Source organism: Bos grunniens, chromosome 13, assembly GCF_055505025.1.
Source record: "Bos grunniens cultivar Pamir isolate PY7600 chromosome 13, Bosgru_T2T1.0, whole genome shotgun sequence".
Lineage (NCBI taxonomy): Eukaryota > Metazoa > Chordata > Mammalia > Artiodactyla > Bovidae > Bos > Bos grunniens.
Window position 1 is genome coordinate 23,372,538 of NC_141177.1, and position 19,968 is coordinate 23,392,505.

At 50.8% G+C, this 19,968-nt stretch overlaps 1 protein-coding gene across 1 annotated transcript; it reads right to left on the minus strand.

The window, feature by feature from the left end:
- Positions 1-4,220: 4,220 nt before the first annotated feature.
- Positions 4,221-19,290, minus strand: RSPO4 (R-spondin 4). Its single transcript, XM_086332638.1, has 5 exons — positions 19,136-19,290; positions 12,930-13,118; positions 11,877-12,017; positions 8,580-8,765; positions 4,221-5,914 (listed from the first exon to the last, which is right to left on the minus strand). Exons 1-5 carry the CDS (start codon positions 19,152-19,154, stop codon positions 5,811-5,813), a joined length of 639 nt encoding a protein of 212 aa, XP_086188764.1. The 5' UTR covers positions 19,155-19,290; the 3' UTR covers positions 4,221-5,810.
- Between the last annotated feature and the right edge of the window lie 678 nt (positions 19,291-19,968).

Here is a 19,968-nt window from a genome sequence, read left to right on the forward strand (position 1 = left end):
GAGATCAATGACTTCTGAATGGCTTTAACTTGAGCCTCAATTTCCTCTTCTATAGACTGTTTTCAGGGATGCTATGAAGGTGGCAGGAGATAAAGGATGTGAAAATATATGTGCATAAGAGGCAGGCAGAAAAATGGGAGTTAATATAATCTATACTGAGGGGAGGAAAGTTAAGAAAATGAGATACTGCCCCTAAAACACTTAGCAGTGTCTGGCACACAGTAGCTCCTCAACACATAGAAGATATTCTTGTTATTAGTCCGCATTATTGTTATTACTTTTGTTTTTTTTGGTTATAAGAAAGCAGATTTCCTGAGCCAGAAGGACCAATAGCATGGTTTTCATACACGTGGAAATGGAAATGGAGACTATGAAGCTCCAGGAGTTGGGAATAGGGTGGGGATGTTGTGAGTCTCGGCAGGAGGATCAGAATTGCCACCGTCATGGAGACTGGCTATGGGATGTTGGGTGAGAGTCCTCTGCTGAGTCCGTTTCCCTTCTGCGCGAGAAAGGGCCTGGGCTCCTGACCTCACGTCCGACCCTCTGGAGCTGCGTGAATGCCACTCATCCCATTGCCACTGGTGGTCTGTTGCAAGCCTGTTTCTGGTTGGGCATCGCCCTCTAGTGACAGAAGGTGGGTAGAACAAGCACGTGGTGCCTGGTCAGGCAGGTATATGAAGTGAGCACAGGCCATGCAGAGAGGCTGCCTGGAGAAAGAGCCTTAGTGGGCCTCGCTGGAGTGGGGGGCCTACAGGGGTCAGGTAGGGGAGCCTAAACTTGGGCTAAGCTGTTGTTCTCTCCTTCTGGGTAGCATCCGGAGGGGCCGTCCCCCAGAACCTCCCCATGTATTCTGTCTGACTGCCCTCTCTTGTTGGGTGGCCCCACCAGTTTCTGAGCTTCTCTCTGAGCTTGATCTGTAAGAGGTGGTCACTTGGGAAGGTCTTCTTCCAAGGAAGGGGCTTAAATTCTGGAGAGATTGTGGGTGAGGCTGAGATTGTCAAGGCTGGATATTGTCACCTTGCTTATTTAACTTAGAAGCAGAGTCCATCATGTGAAATGCCGGGCTGGATGAAGCACAAGCTGGAATCAAGATTGCCAGGAGAAATGTCAACAACTTCAGATATGCAGATGAGACCACTCTTATGGCAGAAAGCAAAGAAGAACTAAAGAGCTTCTTGATGAAAGTGAAAGAGGAGAGTGAAAAACTGGCTTAAAACTCAACATTCAGAAAACTAAGATCATGTACTTTATGGCAAATAGATGGGGAAAAAGTGGAAATAGTGACAGACTTTGTATTCTTAGGCTCCAAAATCACTGTGGATGGTGACTGCAGTCACAAAATTAAAAGATGCTTGCTCCTTGGAAGACTAGCAGCGACAAACCTCAACAGCGTATTAAAGAGCAGAGATATCTCTTTGCCAACAAAGATTCGTATAGTCAAAACTGTGGTTTTTCCAGTAGTCATGTACACATGTGAGAGCTGGACCATAAAGAAGGCTGAATGCCAAAGAACTGAAGCTTTCAAATTGTGGTGCTGGAGAAGACTCTTGAGAGTCCCTTGAACTGCAAGAAGACCAAACCAGTCAATCCTAAAAGAAATCAACCCTGAATATGCACTGGGAGGACTGATGCTGAAGAAGCTCCAATACTTTAGCCACCTGATGTGAAGAGCCAAGTCACTGGAAAAGACCCTGATGCTGGGAAAGATTGAGGGCAGGCGGAGAAGGGGGCGACAGAAGATGAGATGGTTGGATGACATCAGGGCCACAATGGACATGAGTTTGAGCCAACTCTGGGAGATAGTGAGGGACAGGGAAGCCTGGCCTGCTGCAGTCCATGGTGTCGCAAAGAGTTGGAGATGACAGCGACTGAACAACAGCAGGAGCTGGGGTGGAGGGGCAATGAACCGCCTGAGATCCAAAGGTTTTGGGAGGGGTTTAGGCCCTGAAGAAACTTCATCTCCTAACTTGAAAATGTTTAGGAAAAAAACCTTGTCTGTAGCCGCCAGTTGGGTGGGGCAGAGAACCGGGTCCTCTGAGGCAAAGAATATAGTCAGGGGATAGCAGGACTGGAACTTTCCATTTCTGTCTTCGTGTCTTGGAATTCAGAACATTCAAAATCCTAGAATTTGATGCTTATCAGAAAACTCCACGTAGAATATCAACTCTGTAGAATCAGATTACGCCTTGAGATCAGAATCAGAAGTGCAGTCAACTCAACTTTAGACCTAGTAATCCGGGACTGGGAGTCAGCGTCCCTCGCCCCCAGTCTGGTCTTGGAATGAATGCTGCTCTCACCTCAGTTCAGTTCAGTCGCTCAGTCGTGTCCCACTCTTTGTGACCCCATGGACTGCAGCACGTCAGGCTTCCCTGTCCATCACCAACTCCCGGAGCTAACTCAAACTCATGTGCATTGAGTCGGTGATGCCATCCAACCATCTCATCTTCTGTCATCCCCTTCTCCTCCTGCCTTCAATCTTTCCCAGCATCAGGGTCTTTTCCAATGAGTCAGCTCCTTGCATCAGGTGGCTAAAGTATTGGAGCTTCAGCTTCAGCATCAGCCCTTCCAATGAATATTCAGGACTGATTTCCTTTAGGATTGACTGGTTGAATCTCCTTGCAGTCTAAGGGACTCTCAAGAGTCTTCTCCAACACCACAGTTCAAAAGCATCAATTCTTTGGCACTCAGCTTTCTTTATAGTCCAACTCTCACATTCCTACATAACTACTGGAAAAACCATAGCTTTGACTAGACGGATCTTTGTTGGCAAAGTAATGTCTCTGCTTTTTAATATGCTGTCTAGGTTGGTCATAGCTTTTCTTTCAAGGAGCAAGTGTCTTTTAATTTCATGGCTGCAGTCACCATCTGTAGTGATTTTGGAGCCCAAGAAAATAAAATCTCTCACTGTTTTCATTGTTTCCCATCTATTTGCCATGAAGTGATGGGACCAGATGCCATGATCTTAGTTTTCTGAATATTGAGTTTTAAGCCAACTTTTTCACTCTCCTCTTTCACTTTCATCAAGAGGCTCTTTAGTTCTTTGCTTTCTGCCACAAGGATGGTGTCATCTGCATATCTGAGGTTATTGATATTTCTCCTGGCAATCTTGATTCCAGCTTGTGCTTCAACCAGCCCGGCATTTCTCATGATGTACTCTGCATATAAGTTAAATAAGCAGGGTGACAGTATACAGCCTTGACGTACTTCTTTCCCAATTTGGAACCCAGTCTGTTGTTCCATGTCCAGTTCTGACTGTTGCTTCTTGACCTGCACACAGATTTCTCAGGTGGCAGGTAAGGTGGTCTGGTATTCCCATCTCTTTAAGAGTTTTCCACCGTTTGTCGTGATCCACACAGTCAAAGGCCTTGGTGTAGTCAATTTGCTCTCGCTGTCTGCTCCTAAGTTTGTTCACATTAGTTAAGTCTGGGACAGGGCCCCGAAATCGGAATTTTTAGGAAGCACCAGAAAATGCTGTTAGGCCACCAAGGTTTTTGTTGTTGCTCTTCAGTCACTTCAGTCATACTTGACTCTTTGTGACCCCATGGACTGTAGCCCACCAGGCTCCTCTGTCCCTAGGATTTTCCAGGCAAGAATACTGGAGTGGGTTGCCATATCCTACCCCAGGGAATCTTCTCCACCCAGGGATGGAAGCTGCATCTCCGGCTTGGCAGGTGGATTCTTTACCACTGGGCCACCTGGGAAGACCCCTCCCCCAGGTTAGGCAATGGATTTAACCCAGTTATGCCTCCTCTTCATCCATCAAAAGGGAGCATTGAGGCCCAGAATGAGGAAATGATTTGGCCTTGACCTCACCGATTGTCGGTGACAAGCTGAGACTTGGACCTGTGCCTCCCAGTGCTAACTGCCCCCCTGCCAACAGCAGCCCAGGGAGTTTAGACAGCTCTGGGGAACTGTCACTCCTCCTAGGTGTCCCTGACCCTCCAGACATGTCATACAGGCACAGATGGGTTCCTGGGGCCTCTCCTGTGATCTCGGGGCTGAGAGGTACGGGAGTAGGGGAGCACAGCACCCGTCTGCCTCTGGCTGAGCCCCCTTCTCGTGAGAGGCCTGGAGGGGCTGAGGGCCCATTCCCCACCCAGTCCCTTACACACCCTGGTCCTCTGGTCCCCGGGCATTCCAGAGAAAACTACCCTACATGGTTTAGGTTCAATTACTCCAAATTCATCAGGATCATGATTTTGCAACACCACTTGATGCCCAAGAAGCATCTGTGAGTTTCTTTTCCCTTTATTAAAAAAAAAAAAAAAAAGTGGAGTCTTGAAACAACAACAGAGCATTTCAGAGGCACTAACTTTTGCAGAAAAGAAGCTAGTGGTCTGGCCAGGTGAGGGGCTCTTGCTGACCTCAGGGAGACAAAGAGTGAGGCCTTGGGGGACAGGGCCCCCAGAGTCTGCTGGAGGCAGTGATAGGGGATTGCCTGTGTCAGGTGGAGGGGAGCCTGAGAATGGGCACTGTCTCTGGGTGGGGCTGTCCTTCTTCATCACCTTCAGCCTCTCCTCCGGCCTGCTGACACCCCCATTTCCAGGCCACCCTGGGACCCTGGGGTCTCATGCGCTCCTTGTTCTTGGCTGCTGGCAATGCCAATGCAGGAAGCACCACTTTCTGGGGAGTTAGGAGAGCAAAGGAAACGGGAGGCACTTGATGGTGGAGTGACAGGCACTGAGGAGGTGCCTTGTCTTGCTCTTCCTGCTGGTGTATGGCCTTGGCTGGTGGTTGGGGGGCGTGCCACAGGCTGGGGTGTCAGGGGTGAGGTGGGTGAGGAGGGGAATCCTCCCTTACTCCTGACCGGACAACTTCCTTCCTCACCTCCCCAAGGCTCCCAAGGCTTCCTTGCAGCTGTGGGTGTGCTGAGCAGGTGAGCAAGTGGAAGGCACAGCCCATGGGATCCCTGGGTGACCTTGGACAAGTCCCTTCTCAGCCTCAGTCTCACCAGAGGTACAACAAGCAGGAGGAGCTGGAGGGAATGGAGTGGCCTGGAGAATCTCGAAGTTCCTTTCAGCCTGCATGGCCTCTTCTGGGATGAGCTGGGACGCAGGACATAGGTGACCAGCGGCTCGGGAAACAGGGGCCAGGGCACCTTGAGAGGGAGGGTGCTGAGGGAGCACTGATGCGTGCAGCAGGCAGCTTCCAGAAGGGTGGACTCGGCACAAGGCTGGCTATCCGGCCAGAGGCCCCGTCACGGCTCTTCCGTGGCCAGCTGGGGTATCCAGAAGCCTGTGGAGCCTCTTCCAGGGGCTTCCCAGGGAAGCTGGGGGCTGTGGAGATGCCTCTAGGGATGGGCTAGAGCTGGAGGCACCCACAGCTCAGGGTTCCAGAGTCTCCTCTGGAGTGGAAATAGGGCTCTCAGGACTCAACCAGCCTGCCTGGCTGTGGCCTGGGCCCCGCTCTTAGAAACACCTTCTCTGCAATGGGGCTGAGGAGGGTCAGGGAAAGACCTAGAAAAAGAGGTGTGCTTTCTTTAAGGAGGAATAGAGAGTGAGGAGTTGGGGGGGGCGGGGTGCACAGGAGTTGGTCTCTGTCTTAGTATGTGCATGGTGGTGGTGGGGACACAGTGGAGAAAAACAGGAGGAAAGGAAAAGATAAAAGGAAAGCAAGAAAAAGGAGAAAGGAAGGGTAGGAAGGAGGGGAAAACCGAGGTGGCAGAAATGTAGGAAATGCAGGAGAAAAGAGAGAGGAGATGTGAGTGAGAAAAAGAGAACAGGGAAGGGAGAGGAGGGGGAACAGCTAGAGAGTGAAGGGGTGAGAGAGAACTCTTGAATTGGCCAAGGCCCTGGCTGCAGGTTGGGTGCCTAGGTGGGCGCTGGCCGGGGCCTCCCATCCCCCCTGCCGTCCAGCTTCCGGTCCTTGCGCGGGCGCCGCTCTCTCTGGCCCTTCTTCCGATTGGGGTTTCTCTCTGCAACAAGAGCACAGAGTGTTGCTGCTGAGGCCATCCTGACAGATGAGGGGTACCCGCACTCCCCGCAGCAGGCTCGGAATGACACAGCGGTGCTGACCTGACAACCACTCCTTTTGAGAGTTGGGACGGCAGTATCATGTACCCTAAACCGGACACTCTCAATTCCTTAGGGGCTGAAGAGGGCACTGACTTGTGGGGCACCACCCATGCTGGGCATCTGCCTCATTTAGGGCTCGAGGTCCATGTGGGGCCCCGTTTGTCAAGAGCTAGGGTGGCTTGGAGGGCCGTCGGGGTTGGGGGCGGGACAGGACCCGCCCACGTGCACTCACTGCAAGGTTTACTGGGCTCTTTGCTGGAGACGCAACACCTTTCACCCGGGTCTCAGCACCAACCTCCCCACTTAGCTCCCAGCCCAGCTCTGCCCTCAAACAACAGTGACAGCAGCACTTGGTTGATGCTCCCGCTGTTGCCAGCTGTGGCTCCAGGTGCCCTGTGTATCTCATCTCCAGGATATCCGGGAGGCAAGGGCAGCCCGGATGCCCCCTATGACGCCGTCACCGGGGTCTGTACCCACTGGCTCTCCCACCGTGGGGAGTGGATGCAAACCCCAGACCTGCCGGGGAGTCCTGACCCCGCTGTGCCCCTCACCCCCCACGGAGCTGGCGTGAGTGTCTAACACAAACACACAATCAAGTCCCATTTCTCAGGTAAGGCCACTGAGGCCCAGGAGGGCCCTCGCTTACTCAGAGGCACAGCCTGGGCTGGAGTTCTGGGCATTACTTTTGAGTGACTCCCGGCTCACCTGGAGCAAAAGACCATGTCATCTCTGTGGCCTGTCCCCCAACCCCCGCCCTTGCTCACACCATCCTGGTCACTGGCAGGTCCATGCCACTGCCACACCTTCGCTCTGGCTGTGCCTTCTGCCTGGAATGCTCTTCCTGTTGTGAGGGATTATCAACAAGCAAGAAGATGGAGCCATGGGTGGGAGCAAAAAAGTGAAAGTCGCTCAGTAGTGTCCGACTCTTTGCTACGCCATGGACTATGCAGTCCATAGAATTCTCCAGGCTAGAATACAGGAGTGGGTAGCTTTTCCCTTCTCCAGGGGATCTTTCTAACCCAGGGACTGAACCCAGGTCTCCTGCATTGCAGGTGGTTTCTTTACCAGCTGAGCCACCAGGGAAGCCCAAGAATACTATCCCTTCTCCAGCGGATCTTCCCGACCCAGGAATCGAACTGGGGTCTCCAGCACTGCAGGCTGATTCTTTACCAACTGAGCTATCAGGGAATCTGGTGGGACCAAGGACAGCCCTAAATTTCTGATTAAAAAGTGTCTGCACATCCAGGCCATCTTCTTGCATCACTAGCCCCACACTCTTCTACAGGAGCTGCTGGTTGCTTCCCCAGGTCTGGGGTCTCTTCCTTTCTGTGGTCCCATCTCAAACTCATCCCCTGTCCCCAGCTGCCCACCATGCATGGGACAGTCCCCGCGGAAGAAGGCACATCCCATCCAGTTCCCTAACGGCTGCCCTAGCTTCACATAGCGAGGAATCAGCTCGCTCAGAGCCGAACTCTTGTCTCGTGTGTGAATGAATGCCAAGTGCTGTGGGACACTTGTCCCCTTGCTGACTAGTCTAGGGCCACCAGTGTGCTGTCAATCAGGAGGTGAGACAGCTCTGTTGGACTTTTCAGAGAACTGGTCGCCATTTGGGAAACTGAGTCTCTGATAGCAACACGGTGGTGCCTGAGGCCCTGACTGTGGACGGCTACCGCCTTCACTGTGATGTTACTTCAGTCAGTACTCTCTGGTGTGTTGGACCCAAGCACAGCCATAATGAAACTTGTTTCTCCTTATAGTTAGGCACCAGGCGTGGGTGCATGCTAAGTCCCTTCAGCCGTGTCCGACTCTTTGTGACCCTATGGATCATAGCCCACCAGGCTCCTCTGTCTGTGGGATTCTTCAGGCAAGAATACTGAAGTGGGTTGCCATGCCCTCCTCCATGGGATCTTCCCAACCCAGGGATCAAACTCTCATCTCTTACATCTCCTGCACTGGCAGGCACATTCTTTACCATTAGTGCCACCTGGGAAGCCCAGCTAGGTACTATACTGATTTTTCTTTTTTAATGACAAGTGCAAATAGGTCACATTATCCATGACTTTGTTTCAGAGTGTCAAGCGGTTGTCCCAAGTCCTTTATTATAGGAGGTATCAGTCTGAAGGGGTCTCAAACCCCTGCTGGAAAGGACAAGCTTGATCTTTGTAAGGGATCTGAGGCTAACCCTTGCAGGTGGACACTGGGGAGGGCAATGCTCAACACACAGGAAGCTGTGACTAGTGGGGCCTTCGGGCAGCCTTGTGCTGTGCTGTGCTGAGTCACTCAGTTGCCTCTGACTCTTTGTGACCCCATGGACTGTAGCTCACCAGGCTCCTCTGTCCATGGGGATTCTCCAAGCAAGAATACTGGAATGGCTGCCATGCTCTCCTTCAGGTGGTCTTTCCAACCCAGGGATTGAAACTAGGTCTCCTGCATTGCAGGCAGATTCTTTACCATCTGAGCCATTAGCAAAGCCCTCAGGCAGCCCTACAGGGACGCTTTGTGGGGGCTGGGTCCTTCAGTCACTATACCCTGCCTGTTGCCCACCGTGCCAACCCTGGTGCTCACCTCCTGGGCAGGGCCTCCGGATGGGGCATTTCCTTGACTCAGACAGCACCTGGCAGGTGGCCGCTTCCTCTCGCCCGGCCCGGCCGGCCTCCCTCACGCGGGTCTCCAGGCCCCAGGCCGAGCCGCAGGTCTTCCCGTTGTGTGTACAAGGGCTCCAGCTGCCCCAGGGGCTCAGCTCACACTCCTCTGGGGGTGGGAGAGGGAGACAGACAGATGGATGGGGTCAGTTGGCAGTGAGTGTTCCTCAGATCAAGTGCAGGGTCTGAGGGGTTCAGCTCCCTGAAGACACCATCTCCATGTGTTAGAGTCCCAGGCTACCATTAAGGAGCCAAAGGGGAACGTTTAAACAGCTACTTATGAGATCCTGGGATAAGAGCGCTACTAATGCAAACACAGGCCACGGCGGACAGGAAGCCTGAGTGACCGACTGTGTGGCTTTAAAGGGGAAGGCTTCCCTGAGGAGGTGACATAGGAGCCAGAAGAAGAGCAGACTTATCAGGTGGCAGCGGAAAGAAGTACATCCCAGATAGGTGTGCACAGCCCTGGAGGCCTGGCCATCCTGTGTGGGGCACGAGGATGCTATAGTGAGGGACAGAGGGGAGGTTCAGGATGGGAGGGACAGGAGACAGGCTGCAAGGTTGGCTGGGAGGCCCTCAGGGCCAAGACCTGGTTTCTGAACCTGATCGTGTGCTTCTGATAAGCTTTAGGAGGTGGGAGTTATGCTGTGCTATTGTCATGGACAACAGCAAAATGAGGTCATGGAGAGAAAAGGTAGGGAGTAATTTTTTTTAAATATATAATATATAGTATTCTTTCACATTTGATTCTTTTAAGAGTCCTGGAAAGGTAGGCAGAGAATAGGGCAGCTCTTAATACCTCCACTTTGCAGATTAGGACACGGAGGCCCAGAACAGGTAAGGGGTAAGCTGAAGCTCCAGTCCTTTGGCCATCTTATGCAAAGAGCCAACTCATCGGAAAAGACCTGGATGCTGGGAAAGATGGAGGGCAGGAGAAGAAGGGGGCAACAGAAGATGAGATGGTTGGATGGCATCACTGACTCAATGGACAGTTTGAGCAAACTCCAGGAGATGGTGAAGGACAGGGAAGCCTGGAGTGCTGCAGTCCATGGGGTCAGAAAAGAGTCGGACACGACTGAGCGACTGAACAACTAGGGAAAAGAGGCGCTCGCACAGCAGAACAGCAAGTGTTTACGATCCAGCAGGGCCCAGTGACCAGGTCTCCAGACCCTGGAACTACAGTCCTTCACAGACGCATTCATCTGGGAAGCACAGACTGAGTACCTGCCATGTGCCCCCTGCTGTGCGGGGTGCCCAGATGAGGCAGGGAAGGCACAGCCCCGGGTCTGCCTCCCAGAGCTCACCGTCTACAGCAGTGGGGCTGGAAGGGCAGAGTGCTTGTACAGACCTGGGGAAGCCCTGGCAGCAGTAGGAGACCAGGGGGCCCCATCCTGAGCCACCTGGCGGGCTTCCTAGAGGAGAAGACTCCTGATCTGAGTCTTGAAGTGGCATGGGGAGGTCAGCCAGATTCAGGGAGGGGCAGGAAGGACAAGTGCTCCAATTGAAAGAAATGAAAGTGAAAGTGTTAAGTCGCTCAGTCGTGCCTCTTTGTTGACCCCATGACTGTAGCCTGCCAGGCTCCTCTGTCCATGGGATTCTCCAGGCAAGGATACTGGAGTGGGTTGCCATTCCCTGCTCCAGGGCATCTTCTTGACCCAGGGATTGAACCCAGGTCTCCTGCATTGCAGGCAGATTCTTTACCATATGAGCCACCAGAAAAGCCCATAGTTGAAAGAAATACCCAAGCGAAATCCCCAGATGACTCTGCCCTCCATGGGGAAGCTGGAGCACAGACTCAAGTGGGGGAGGAAAAACCTGATAGGTTGGAGAGGTGGCAGATGGGGACCACATTGCCCACAGCCTGGAGAACAATGGGAGCCACTGAGGGGCCTTGAGCAGAAGAGAACCTGATCGGATTGTCATTCTCAGATCATCGCTCTGGCTTCTGGAAAGAGAGACAGTGTGGGCTGCAGACAGTGAGACTGGAGGCAGGCATATGGGCAAGAGGCTGTGGCCAAGATCCTAGCAATGGGCAGAGAATGAGGAGAGAAAGGGATGTTTGGGTGTAGGGTGGGGAAAAAGGAAAGGAAGGCTGGGGCAAGTTTGGGAGCTTTATTCTGCTTCATTTCCCCCAAAGTTTTTTTTTTTCTTTAAACCACCTAACATCTGTATTTATTCTTGTGCATCTTCCGTCTCCCCTGTAAAATGTCATATCTACAAGGGCAGAAACTTTGTCTGTTTTGTTCACTAATATGTCCTCAGCAACTTAGAAAGTGCCTGGAACATAGAAGATGCTCTAGCAAATATTTCCTGAATGGATGAACGAGATTGGATTGGATGTAGGATGATAGGCAAGAGTCCACAGTGATGCCCATGCTTCCAGGATGGCCAGCCTGTGGCTGGTGGAGCAGATCACTGATGGAGGAAGCCCAGAGGAAGCACCAGACTGGGGATGGGCAGGGAGGGAAGAAGGCACCCACAGGGCAGGTGAGGATGTGAGTCTGCTGCCCATGAGAAAATGAAGCTGAGGAGAGCGAGTTAGGAGCCATCAGTGTTTGGAATGACCATGAACATGAGCCCAGAGAGACTGTGTGGGCAGAGATATGTGATTCAGGTGAGAACGCTGGAGAACAGCCTCATAAAAGGACAGATCACAGAAGCGGTGCTCACACAGGAATCTGAAAGGAGTAGGGGGAAAACAGCAGTCGTGACAACTAATATGACAGGTAATAATAATGACATATATTGAGCACTTACTGTGCCAGCTACTGCATTAAGTACTTTAAAGTGTATTAATTTACCCCTTACAACAACCCTCTCCCATGAAGTAGATTTTATGTTCTATTTTAATTTTCTTAACATTTGGAGAAGCTGAAGGATAGAGAGCTTAACTGACTTGCTCAAGTTCACTAACGGATGATTTTTAGAGATAGCATTTGAACCCAGGTCTTATTCCAAAATCAATACTCTTCTTCTGTACTCTGCAGCTGCCCTTGGCAATAATAATGATGTAGATGTTGGTAGTAATGGTAATCATCACAATAGTGCCTATGATGGGTCTAGTGTATTGAAGGGTTCCTATGTGTCCCTGACACGGCGTTGGGTTTCCCATCATCACGTGACATTCTGCTACGGGTTCTTCCAGGTCTCCTAACACCCCTCACCAGCCCCTGCTCCAGGGAAGGAGGGGACAGGGCAGGGAGAGGATGCCCCCACTCACCCTGGCACTCCCGTGTGCTCTGCTGGGCCGCAGTGCCTGGCGGGCAGGTGGGCAGACACTTTCCCTTGTACAGGTAAAACCGCCTCTTGCACTGGATGCAGAAGTCCTGGCTGAAGCAGCTTTCACACGTGGCTCCGCATTCTGTAATACAGCCAGGACCAGCCCTGGTGAAGGGAGCTGCCTGGGGAGGGGACCCTCTGGGGCTGCCCAGGACTGGGGAGGGCCTCTGAGTCTGCATTCTGTAATACAGCCAGGGCCAGCCCTGGTGAGGGGAGCTGCCTGGGGAGGGGACCCTCTGGGGCTGCCCAGGACTGGGGAGGGCCTCTGAGTGACCCAAGCTATGTAGTACTGGGGTCCGGATTCAGTGTGTCTCTGGAGAAGGGAATGGCAACCCACTCTAGTTTTCTTGCCTGGAAAATTTTATGGACAGAGGAACCTGGCGGGCTACAATCCATGGGGTCACAAAGAGTCAGACACAATTGAGTGACTAACATCTCATTTGATGTTGTCCACAAATGGGGCTGCATTTCAGAACTCCTTTCTCATTTGAACTGAGGCTCAGTGGGGGCAGGTGTCATGTCCAAGGTAGGAAACATGATTATATTGATTCTCTTTATCATTTGAGCTGAGGCTCAGAGAGAGCTAATACCTTGCCTGAAGTCACACAGTGAGCTGGGCTGGAAGTGAGGATTCCCTACTCCATTTCCACCAAAGCTCAAAGATGGTCATGATTTGCCCAGCTCACAGTGAAAACCAAAGTTAGGAGTTAGGACTCCTTTTCCCATTGAGCTAGGCCCAGGGAGAGTCAGTAGCATGCCAAAGGCCACAGAGCAAACTAGCGTAGAGGTGGAAGTTCCCTGTTGTTAGTGTTGAGCTCAGAGAGGGCACTGACTTGCTTAGGGCTTCAGAGCCAGCCTGAAAGCTAGCATATATCTGAGTCTGGGCTCAGGCATACACTGCTTCCCCAGGGGTTGTTGTGTTGAGAGGTGGGATGTGGACCAGGAGTGCGCAGGAGCGCAGTGCTAGCATAAGACAAGGGGGGGGGCCACATACTTTTGCACCTGTTGACTTCCTGGCCGCGGACGCCGAAGTAGCCGGGGGGACAGTCGTGCACACACTTGCCGTACTGGCGGATACCTTCCCGACGGATAAACAGGAAGAGCCTCTGCTGGCAGGTTGAGCAGCCGTTCTCCTCTGAGCAGATAACACAGCCTGTGCAGTTGCCCCCCGGACCAGTGCCCACTGCCAGCCAGACCAGGGTGGAGGATGGGGAAAGGGAGAGAGAGATAGTGAAACCACATGTGTCAGCAGCTCAAACTGTCTCATTGGGATAGAACAGTAATTGAGCACGTGGCCATTCACATGACTGCACTTCCGATGCAACTAGATCATGTGACTTTGGTCATGTGACCGAAACCTGGCTAGTAGGTTATAAGGTAAAGCAGTGTGTGTGCAACTTCTAGAAAGCTTAAAGGGCAGGGGGCATGCCCTTTGTCATCCCCTGATCCTTCCTGTTGGGTGGAATGTGAACACGAGGGCTGGAGCACAAGCATCTGTTTTGGATCATGTGTTAAAGATGTTGGAGAAATAAGATTAAAAGTTTGGTCACTCACTGACATATTTAATCTTCACTAATACAGTGTGTATTTTTGAGTGTGTTTGTGGTGCACATGCATGAGGGGGTGGGAGAAGACCCTCGTCTCCTTGCTGCCTTTGTGAACAATACCCCATTCCTCACTGATGCCATTATCAAGGGCTCCCAACATCCTCAAGTACAGCAAGTAAAGGGAAGGAACTTTTTGTTCCAGAATTGGCAACCAAAGCTGGGGAGAAAAAGGTGAGAAATACCCTAGAAAGAAAGGTCCTCCAGGGCTTACAGGGAGTCTTTGCCATCCGACTACCTCTGATCATGCTGACACCAAGACAGGAGGACTCAGGAGAGTTAGGAGCTGTCAACTTGGGGAAGAGGGGGTTGCTGTGGCTTCCCCTCACTTCCCAAACCCCCAAACCAAGTGAGAGGAGATGCAAGGGTACCCCTCACAGAGACTGTTGCCTGCAAAAGGGGGTGACCAGCACCTCACACCCCGGTTGGATGTTGGCTTTTGTGGCTCTGCTCCTTCCAACCCCGCTTTGAGCACAGAAAAGAGACCAGGAGAGGGAAGGGAGGCAGCAGAAGAAATTGCACATCCTTTATGGCCAGCATGAGGGGTTCTCAGCGGCAAGTCTCCCCAGGAGTAGTCAGGCTCAAGAAGCCTCACCCAAGAAGGCTGGTTTCTGGCAGGTGCCTGAGCAAGAGGCAGTATGGTAGACCACTGGGGGTAGGTGGGAGCTGGGGAGAGTCAGAAAGTAACCGGCTGTCATTAAGGGACAGGAAAGGGCCAGGCAGCTTCATAGAGGTGGAGATTAGGGAAACATGAAACTGTTGCGTGTTTATACCTCACCAAGTTCAGCTTGTTTAATAAACTAGTTACCTTGGCACTATGTAAGCCCACTGGCCCTGAGATGTGACCCCACCAACAAAGGGCAAAGAGACCCTCTATTGGCTTGAGGTGATCTCTGCCACCTGGCAGAATAGGACTCAGATTAGAAATTATGTTCAATGACAGAGAAACAGAAGGGTATTTCCTGAAAACTGAGTTTGTGGTCGGAGACCGCCTGACATAGGCGTGGGTGGTACTGCCCATTTTGCAAGTGAAGAAACAGAGGCTCAAAGAGGTGAAATGACACACCCAGCATCCCCCAGAATCAGTGGTGCAGGGACACACGTCAGTCAGCACCACACTGCCACTCGGCGCACTTGCTCAGGGCCTCCTCTGTGTCCGGCAGAGCCTGGGGCTGCAGGCGTGAGCAACACGTGGCCCTGCTGTTCTGGGACCTTACAGCCTGGTTGGGAGGGTTGCAGCCCACAAAAGTGACTGTAACAGCAACGCAGATGGTGCAAAGCAAAACCCTTACTAACTGTTGTCTCTCAGAAGAGTTTAGGGATCACGCATCCCAACCCCTGCAGCTTCACTGGGGACCCAGACGCCAGAGAAGTTGGAGCCTTCCCCAAGGTCAGGCAGCCAAATAGCAAAGAAATTCCAATTAGAGCTACTGCAGTATTTGTAGAGTGAGATTTCAACATGCTGCAGAAAAAACAACCCAACAAGGACTCACCCCTGACCTGGGAGGGTTGTCAGTGTGTGTGCATGCATGCATGTATGTGGACAGGTGATGGATCTCAACTACCATCATTCATCACCAGCTCTTTGAAGAGCTGTTGGCTCTGCCTCTTGCTGCATCCCTGATCCCAGCAGTTGGTAGGGTGCCCTCTAGTGCCTTGCTGTTGTAATGACACCCCTGACTTTTTGAATCTGATGGCCTCACTCCGGCTTTCATCACATCTCTATAACTCATAGGAGATGAGTCCTGAATATTCTTTGGAAGGACTAATGTTGAAGCTGAAACTCCAGTACTTTGGCCACCTCATGCGAAGAGTTGACTCATTGGAAAAGACTCTGATGCTGGGAGGGACTTCAGTTCAGTTGCTCAGTCGTGTCCGACTCTTTGCGACCCCATGAATCTCAGCACGCCAGGCCTCCCTGTCCATCACCAACTCCCGGAGTTCACCCAAACTCACGTCCATTGAGTTGGTGATACCATCCAGCCATCTCATCCTCTGTCGTCCCCTTCTCCTGCCCCCAATCCCTCCCAGCATCAGTCTTTTCCAATGAGTCAACTCTTCACATGAGGTGGCCAAAGTACTGGAGTTTCAGCTTCAGCATCAGTCCTTCCAAACAACGCCCAGGACTGATCTCCTTTAGAATGGACTGGTTGGATCTCCTTGCAGTCCAAGGGACTCTCAAGAGTCTTCTCCAATACCACAGTTCAAAAGCATCAATTCTTTGGCACTCAGCTTTCTTCACAGTCCAACTCTCACATCCATACATGACCACTGGAAAAATCATAGCCTTGACTAGACGGACCTTTGTTGGCAAAGTAATGTCTCTACTTTTCAATATGCTATCTAGGTTGGTCATAACTTTCCTTCCAGGGAGTAAGTGTCTTTTAATTTCATGGCTGCAATCACCATCTGCAGTGATTTTGGAGCCCAAAAAAATAGTCTGACACTGTTTCCCCATCTTATTTCCCATGAAGTGATGGGACCAGATGCCATAATCTTCGTTTTCTGAATGTTGAGCTTTAAGCCAACTTTTTCACTCTCCACTTTCACTTTCATCAAGAGGCTTTTTAGTTCCTCTTCACTTTCTGCCATAAGGGTGGTGTCATCTGCATATCTGAGGTTATTGATATTTCTCCTGGCAGTCTTGATTCCAGCTTGTGCTTCTTCCAGTCCAGCATTTCTCATGATGTACTCTGCATATAAGTTAAATAAGCAGGGTGACAATATACAGCCTTGACGTACTCATTTCCCGATTTGGAACCAGTCTGTTGTTCCATGTCCAGTTCTAACTGTTGCTTCCTGACCTGTATATAGGTTTCTCAAGAGGCAGATCAGGTGGTCTGGTATTCCCATCTCTTTCAGAATTTTCCACAGTTTCATGTGATCCCACAGTCAAAGGCTTTGGCATAGTCAATAAAGCAGAAATAGATGTTATTCTGGAACTCTCTTGCTTTTTCCATGATCCAGTGGATGTTGGCAATTTGATCTCTGGTTCCTCTGCCTTTTCTAAAACCAGCTTGAACATCTGGAAGCTCATGGTTCATGTACTGCTGAAGCCTGGCTTGGAGAATTTTGAGCATGACTTTACTAGCTTGTGAGATGAGTGCAGTTGTGCGGTAGTTGACTATAACTCATTAGAAAGGGCAATGCTGTTCCTCCCATTTTCCCACGGTTACAGATGTAGAGACTTGAGTGCTAATTTTATGAATAATAAGTGATGACAACTACAGTTTGTACAATGTTGCTTTAGAAAGATGCAGACTTGATGGCTCCTCAACTTGACTATGCATAAGAATCTCCAGGGAGGCTTGTAAAGCCTCTAGGCCCGGGAATGTACATTTAAACAAGACCAAAATAGACATAATTGGCATTTTGTGTGTGTCTTTTCTTGCTCACACTCTTCTTTCCCTGAGAACCAGACCTGGCAGCTATGCTTGTACAGCTTGACCCTGTTCCCTAGCCAGTGGTGGACAGGCTGTATACCAAGGCCTGACAAGTCATCTAGGCTGGGACCATTAGACCATCTCTCTAGAGAATTTTGACTGTGGGTGGACAGACCATGGTTTAGGATGGCCTCTTGACCTAAGGACATTTGCAGGAGGGCAGGGTGGCCTGTTCCAGTGTACAAGTGTGAGAAGCTTTGGTGGGCACTAACACTCTTGTCTAGCAAAGGCCCATCTCTGACTTTGAGGTTCATGTGGTACCACCTCTGTCCAAATGCAGCTAACATGGGCTTGAGCAATCAGCATCCGGTCCCCTTGACTGCAGTGATTGGTCCAGACACAGGCACGTGTTTCGACGGAAGCTAGTCTTAGGATTGTGTGTGTGTGTGTGTGTGTTTACACTCTATTTGATTTGAGAAGATGTAGACCAGAGTTGGTGGACAACGCATGAGGGGAGAGGGTCCCAAGAATGGAGGCCACGCAAGAGATTGCCTGTGCATCTGATCTACTCCTGGGAGGGTCCATAAAGTTTCTTCTCTTCTAAAACCATTTTGAGTATGGTTTTCTGTCTCTTGCAGACAAAGACTCCTGACTACACAGAAGCACACACACACACACACACACACACACACACACACACAGAAATAAATTAGATGCAGAGAGGTGGGGGTGGGGGGAAACTTCATGGGGCCCAGATGGTCAGAGTTTCTGAGCATCTTTTAAGTTCAATTTCTAGTCCCTGAAGTCTTGGCTCACTCCATAGTCCCAAAGAAAGTCACTAGTTAACGTGAGGTAGCTCTCCTCACGTCAAATTACAATCAGAATGCTATAGGTCACCAGGTAAGTGGAGCCCAACGGGTCATGGTAGAGCAGCTCGGCTTTAGCAAGGCTGAGGGCCTGAAGCTCTGCCCGCTCAGCCTGACCACACGGCATACTAAGGGGCCCTGGGGTTCTAGGGCACATGCTTTGAAAACCCCTGGCTCCTTCTGTACCTCAACGGGATGCTGGCCTTCATCGCTGCCCTCTCTCCCCTCTGAGGCACATTTCTCATTGAAGTATCAGTATTTGAGCTCTGATTGCAACCTCCCTGAGTTTTCTTGGGGCATCACAGGGGATGACACCCCATGTGATTTCTCTTAGTATTTCCCTTCATCAAGACCATCCTCCCGCAGTCAAATTACCAATGGCCCCGAAAGGATGATCTTGTGTTGCTCCAGCATCCAGAGGGGCTTGGAATGACATTGGAGTCACTTTGTCTTTCCTCAAGCAGCCAGGGGATAAGTTGAGACTTGGATGTCCATCTTACAGAGAATGACAGTGTGCTTTTTATCACATCGGGGTTGTTAGTTTACTAAGGGATGCAGGCTTATAACAACTCTGAGCATGTGCATTAGACCAAGGTTCAGTAATCCATCCATCCATCCAACCATTCATTTAACAGATAGCTAGTGAGCCTCTACTCTCTGTGAGGTCCAGTGCTAGGGACTCAATGGTTACGAAATGTGGCAGTGATCACGGGAAAAGTACTTCAACTCTCTGGGCCTCAGTCATTCTAGCTGTGAAAGGGGGTGGGACTTAACTTGCAGATGTGATGAAAGCAGACGGTATAATGTATGGAAAAGTCTTAGCATAGAGCGGTTCACCCTTGGGATGGTGAAGGGCTCAGGGCAGAGACAGAGGAGGCAGCTTTGGTCTCAGGTGGAGGGCAGTTTATTCTTTCTGTTGGGATCACGGAATGACCTGTGTTCTTTGAAACGAGGGTTCCCAATCTCAGGGTCACCCACGTCCTGAGAATGACCACAAACCCCTTGTTTTGATGGGAGTCAATGGTTTGGTGTTTGCAAGTGATCACTGTATTTTTTTCATTTAGGGATCTGAGTGGATTCAGAGTCATCTCTGCATTATCATGCCTCCTGCCCACCTTTCCCTGAGGGGGTCAGAGGCACAGGGTGACATCTAGGATCCTGAAAATTACCTGGTCTCTCAGGCAGGCCCATCTTTTGGCAGCCCACTGTGAGCCTGAAATTGACAAATCCTCAATACCCAAGCCAAGAACTTCAGCTATACACTTAAAAAAACACCAAAAAACTAATTCACTAACAGTTAAAAAATCAGATTTCACATAAGAAGCTGGAAAAGTTATGAATACTTGCCCACACACCAGGCCTGCATTCCCGCAGGGCAATGCTTGGCTGGAATTCCACAGACAGGGCCTATGTTCTCCGGTTTGCCAAGGTCCCCACCACTCCGTTATTATCCCTGACACTGAGGGCAAAGGTCAACCGCCATTATTATCATCCATGTATCTTACAGCTGCTTCATTCATTCACATTAGAAGGCAATGCAGAGTAGGGGTTCCCAAACTTGGGCATGCATCAGATTCACCTGGAGGCCTGGTTAAATCACTGATTGCTGAGCCTTCCCCTCAGTTGCTGATTCAGTAAGTCTGGGTAGGGCTTGAGAATCTACACTGCTAACAGGTTCCAGCTTTAAAGTGGAGCAGGGTTAAGAGCCACACTGCTTGCGTTCAAGCAGCTCTGCCCCTTATTCTTGTTCACGTCCCCTTGAACTAGTGCCTTAGCTGCCCTGTGCTTCAATTTTCCCACCTGTAAAATAGGGTTCACACTGACCAACCTGAGAGAACCCTGAGGACCTGAGCAGGCATAACAGTTAACGAGGGTCTCAGTAACGTTGCTATCACCACCGGCCATGCCTCCATTGGTGTTTGTGATCTCAGACTTGCTTTGGCAATCAGCGCAGAACTTTTAACTTCATGTTAACATTTTTAAGGTAGAGTTTCTTCACATTTGGGGTGTGCCCAGGGAAGTGTGTGTTGCATGAGAACAGTGTGTGTTGTGGTGGACTACAGGATTTAACACAGCTGTCCTGAAGGACTCGCTGGGGGAGAGGAGGATGGAGAAGAAGAAAAAGAGACCACCATCACCTATCCCAAGGCAGGGCAACCTGAGGAGGGCCAGGCCCTTGA

Bases quoted from the DNA above. Each gene is read 5' to 3' on its own strand.
- RSPO4 (XM_086332638.1), bottom strand. The intron at 12,018-12,929 runs GTATGTGGCCCC...GCTGTATTACAG, and splicing joins GGAAGTCAACAGGTGCAAAA to AATGCGGAGCCACGTGTGAA. The intron at 5,915-8,579 runs GTGAGCACCAGG...CTCTTGTTGCAG, and splicing joins CCGGAGGCCCTGCCCAGGAG to AGAGAAACCCCAATCGGAAG.